We start from the raw sequence: 4,949 nt of genomic DNA on the forward strand, positions 1-4,949 counted from the left end.
CAAGCTTGTTTTATTTGTTTCATTTATTTGGGGGATTTTTATTTGTTATGAACTACAATTACGCTATACGGTAAAATGGTATGTCGCCTGCAGAGTCAGCAAATAAAAGCAAGAACCAACACTGAATTTTTTGCAATTCTTGCAAACGTTAACTGGAGTTTTGTTCTTTTCCCCTTGCATATACCATACATACATGTACACACGGATATACATACATATATAATTATACTCAAAGTCACATACACGTAAAAAAAATTGGTTAAAAATTACACTTTTCAAGAGTCGAAAAACGAAACATTTTCACGCGAAACCGAGGCATATTGAAAATTCGGCTGGCTAGCTAAGCATGCTCTTGGCTTTTCTTAAGTTCGTTATTTTCTTACGCTTTAAGTTGTTTTTTATAAAAGAGCACTATTCAGACTACAAAATACCCTAAGAACCGTTTACTTGAAATGGATTATACATAGATAATGGACAAAAAGAAAAAGAAAACGTAACGTAACATAACATGGAGTTGTTGTTTTGTAGTGGTTGTTATCGTAGTAGTTATTAGCAGTTGATTCTGTCGTCGTAGTATAGTAATAGTTATCGTTCTTGTAAAGCATTGTACAACTTTGTCGCTTAAGTGTTAAACAGATAGGATGGGCCATCCTAGGTTCTTCGCCCATTTCACTTCGGGCTTTGCCTTGTTGGTTGCTCTGGCTTTCTCGTTTAGTTGCGTGTCGCATTTGCTGCATATATCTCCTCGATCTTTTTCCTGCGCTTTGTCAGCAGCGGATTGTTTGACTTATCCAGCGCCTTGATTTGCATCTGATGAATAAGAGTGAAACGAGTTTTTAATAAAAATATCGCAAACGTTTTCGTCTTTGGTCTCTACATAATAGCTTCAAGGTATTAACCAAAATTATAATGAAGATTATGTTGAAGCCAAGATGCACCGCACCACACGGCAGAAACCCACCTGATCGTAATCCACGCGCATGGTAGCTAGCGAACGCGTCATCTCCTCCTGCACTTCTGGCCAGGTCTCCTCGCTCTCCTTGAGCATCCGTCCCGTGCAAAGCGGCGTCTGTGGAACGGCATTGTACTGGGCGATCCACTTGTTGCGGATGACGTCTTGTATGCGCAAACGTTTGCTGGGGTCCACGTTCAGCATGCCCTTAATTAGATCCTTGGCCGCCGGGCTCACATTCGTCCACTCCGGATCGGGAAAATCATACTGGCCGGTGCGAATGCGTTTCTTCATGCCAGGCGAAATGGCCAGGCCGTGGTTGCTGTAGAACGGCGGAAATCCGCACATAATGATGTACATCACAACACCTAGCGACCAGATATCGCAGCTTTTGTCATACTTTTCAGGACCCAAAACCTCAGGAGCTGCAAAACAAAATGTTTGAGTTATTGGTTGGTAACTTATTGGCTATTTTGGTTTGGTTTACTTAGAACTATAGGCGCACTTACCCACGTAATAGGGAGTGTAACAGGGCGTCTGTAGCGTGTCATTGGTGAATGTTTCCTTGGCAAAGCCAAAGTCCGTCAGTTTGAGGATAGCGTTCGGCTGTGAGGTGGTGTACAGCAAGTTCTCCGGCTTAAGATCGCGATGCGCGATATCTCGGCTGTGCAGATAATCTATTGCCGCACAGATCTCGTGCATGATTTGTGCTGCTTCCCGTTCTGTGAAGGCGCCATCCGCCTTGTCCTGAATCCGCTGGAAGAGCTCACCCCCCTCCATGCATTCCATGACCACTAGGAGGCACTTCCTGCCGCTGTAGGTGTTCTCGTAGACGTCGATGATGTTCACGATGTGCCGGCAGCCGCTGACTCGCCAGTGGAGATCCACTTCGCGCCGGGCCTTCTCGTTATCCAGTAACACTTTAAGGGCATAGTTCTGTTTGGTGCGGCGGTGGGTGCACTGCACAACCTTCCCATTAATTCCCAGCCCAAGAACCGTATCGGAGATCTCGTAGTCATCCACCAAGGGGGTGGTCTTCGGTTGCCGTTGGTTTTGCAGCGAAAGCATTCTGGAATCGCCTGATCTCTAACTGCTTAGAAATAGAGATACATACAATTTGTCACAAAAGTGTTTTCGCGTGAAGATTTTTTTTAGAAATTTCCCATTCTTATTGAAAAAAAAGCACTTTGCATTAAGTTTTGAGAAAGATTTTTTTATTTTATATTATTTATGTATTTCTTAAGAATACACAAAAAACAAAACATAAATTTTCCATCTAACAAAAAAGATATAACAAAAACAAAAAAAGTCAACATATTTTCCACTGTCAAATAAGTGTTTTCGTTTTAAGGAACTGGGTGATTACTTAACGCTAATCTTATAATAATAATATTTTTTAATATTATTTAATATTTGGTATGATGCCCTTTGGCCTTAACAACAGCTTCAAGCCGTAATTTCATTGAATTAATTAGTTTTTCTATATAATCTATTGGGATCTGATTCCATTCTTCTAAAATAAATTCCTTTAGCATTGGTCGCGATGTGGGATGCCTTTTTGCGACCTTCTTTTTCAAATACGCCCACACATTCTCTATAGGGTTGATATCCGGGCTCTGGGCTGGAGTCTCAATCACCTTACCGCAATTATAGAGCGTCCACATTCGTACACTGTGAGCCTTATGTTTTGGGTCGTTGTCTTGGTAAAACTTAAAGCTGCGCCCAAAACCAAATGTGTTCGCGCTGTTTACCAAATTGGTTTTTAAAATCTCAAGATATTGTTTAGCATCCATCGTATTTTCGATAAATACTAAATCACCCACTCCTTTGCTTGAGATGCACCCCCACACCATGACGGACAGCTTGCCGAATTTTACTGTCGGTATAATGTTTTTATTTTGTAGGGCACACAACAGTTTTCTCCACACTCGGTTGGGTCCTGTAACATTATTTTCGACTCGCCACAGCAAATCAAGTCGTTCCAATAACTTGGGGGCTCATCCAAAAGAGTTTGAGCGAATAAAAGACGCCTTTCAACATTTTGTTTTAATAAAAGGGGTTTTTTCTAGCTACTCGGGATGTGAAATTATGGCTTCTGCGAATAGTTTCATGAAAAACATCCACTCCACATTCTTCCCTTACCTCCACAGCCAGTTTTCTTGTTGAGATCGTGGGGTTCGGGTCTACTTTTTTCATTAAAATCCGATAGCTCTGTTTGAGAGCTTACCCGGCCGACCATTTACTGGCTAATTTTCGAGCCTATTCTCATTTTTTGCCAGACTTATTATATTTTGGACAGTTCTTATATTCAATTTAAACAAATTTGCAATGTCTGCAGTACTATTCCCAATGGTATGGTTGTAATATACCAATTGGCTCACATCAAAAGAAACTCTTTTGCCCGGCATTGTAAAACACTTATTTATACGACTATTAACGTCTGTAAGTACAGAGAACTGACATTGAACAGCTCAAAATGCATATTTATATCATCTAGTCAACCCTAAAAGCATATTCTAGAAAAAAAATTCAAGAAAACACCAGAAATGTAAAAACGAAAACACTTATTTGACAGTGGAAAATATGTAGACTTTTTTTGTTTTTGTTATATCTTTTTTGTTAGTTGGAAAATTTATGTTTTGTTTTTTTGTGTATTCTTAAGAAATACATGAATAATATAAAATAAAAAAAAATCTATCTCAAAACTTATTGCATAGTGGTTTTTTCTTAATAATAATGGGAAATTTCTAAAAAAATCTTCACGCGAAAACACTTTTGTGACAAATTGTATGTATATTATTTCTGACTGTTGATTTTAACACTCTGTAGTATACTAAAGGTATGTCATTTTTTAATGCAAATAATAATGAGAAATCCTAACATTTAGTATCCAGACGATGCGATATAAAACTTCAATATGCTAATATGTCAAATACATATGTACATGAATATTCAAGGACAATATTACAACTCTCATGATGCATTTGTTTTGTTGAGTTCTATTTTTTAGAGTGTAAATAAAAAGCTTCACTTTTTAGTTTTCTAGTCATATACATACATACATTCATACACATGTACAAAACCATACATATGTGCATCTTTGGTGTAGAATGGAAACCTCGGAGTGCTCCGATCTCAACTGAATTCAAATAGCATGCAAATGAATTTACAGAAACAGTATGAAGAAAATGGGGATGGAAGTTGGATGGGGGTCGAAATAAACCCATACTCGTTGCTCATTTTCATGTTTTTCAGAGGAAAAAAGTTACACAATTCTCATTTTTACGAAAAAACAGGTAAACGGTGGTAATTGCATATGTTCGACGATATCGCTTATCGCCATATATCGATAACCGGGGAGGGGTGCACTTGTGTGCGTTCTGATGAAATTATGCTTATTATGTTTTGTTTATTTTGAATACATTACGCATTCCCACAAGTAAAAGTAATGTTTTCCTTTTGTTAAATAAGTTGGTTAACGCGTATTTTACTGACCACACGCTCTTACGCTCACTGGGAAGCCCACTCACACACACTCACATATCATCCATACAAATGCAAACAATGCGTCATGTTTTCTCACTGCCGAACTAGCATTTCTATTTTTCTGGTTTTCACTGTACACGCCAGTAGGTTTTTTCTTATCTTGTTATCGCTCCTCAATAGTTCTTAGGTGGCCCAGTCCTTTTGGCTAAGCGCGTCCGATTCGCGCTCCTACGGCCTATTGTTGGATATTTTTTGCATTACACCTGGAGTTCAGGTGATCGTAATTACCTTCCGGGTATTTATTTTACCGTGCTATGTAACTGAACGAAAAAAAAAGAACAACAACCCGAAACGAAATTTATAGTTATTATTTAGAGCTGGGAAGCGAACGATGGTACCATCGATAATAGCCAGCATGCTCTATCGATGGTTTGATTATTATAGCGATGCTAAACAATAATTTGAAACAGCTATAACTGTGTACCAACTAACCAAAAACAGTGCCACTAGC

At 38.8% G+C, this 4,949-nt stretch overlaps 1 protein-coding gene across 3 annotated transcripts; it reads right to left on the reverse strand.

Annotated features, from left to right (window-relative positions):
• Positions 1–8: 8 nt before the first annotated feature.
• On the reverse strand, positions 9–4,845 carry LOC108092866 (MAP kinase-activated protein kinase 2). Of its 3 annotated transcripts, none has more exons than XM_017192699.1 (4): positions 4,727–4,845; positions 1,462–2,042; positions 962–1,377; positions 9–810 (listed from the first exon to the last, which is right to left on the reverse strand). In XM_017192699.1, the coding sequence occupies exons 2-4, from the start codon at positions 2,018–2,020 to the stop codon at positions 712–714; spliced, it is 1,074 nt and encodes a 357-aa protein (XP_017048188.1). In that variant the 5' UTR covers positions 2,021–2,042; positions 4,727–4,845; the 3' UTR covers positions 9–711. The 3 variants fall into 3 exon arrangements, with proteins under 3 accessions (XP_017048188.1, XP_017048190.1, XP_017048189.1); XM_017192701.2 differs by having other exon boundaries at positions 1,462–2,031; positions 4,727–4,838; XM_017192700.2 differs by having other exon boundaries at positions 1,462–2,045; positions 4,727–4,838.
• Positions 4,846–4,949: the final 104 nt, after the last annotated feature.

Source organism: Drosophila ficusphila, unplaced genomic scaffold (genome assembly GCF_018152265.1).
Source record: "Drosophila ficusphila isolate 14025-0441.05 unplaced genomic scaffold, ASM1815226v1 contig_198, whole genome shotgun sequence".
Lineage (NCBI taxonomy): Eukaryota > Metazoa > Arthropoda > Insecta > Diptera > Drosophilidae > Drosophila > Drosophila ficusphila.

Excerpts from the sequence above, each read along its gene's own strand:
- LOC108092866 (XM_017192699.1), bottom strand. The coding sequence starts at position 2,020 with ATGCTTTCGCTGCAAAACCAACGGCAACCGAAGACCACCCCCTTGGTG. Across the intron at positions 1,378-1,461 it reads TTACACTCCCTATTACGTGG|CTCCTGAGGTTTTGGGTCCT; the intron begins GTAAGTGCGCCT and ends TTTGTTTTGCAG. Across the intron at positions 811-961 it reads TGCGCGTGGATTACGATCAG|ATGCAAATCAAGGCGCTGGA; the intron begins GTGGGTTTCTGC and ends CTTATTCATCAG.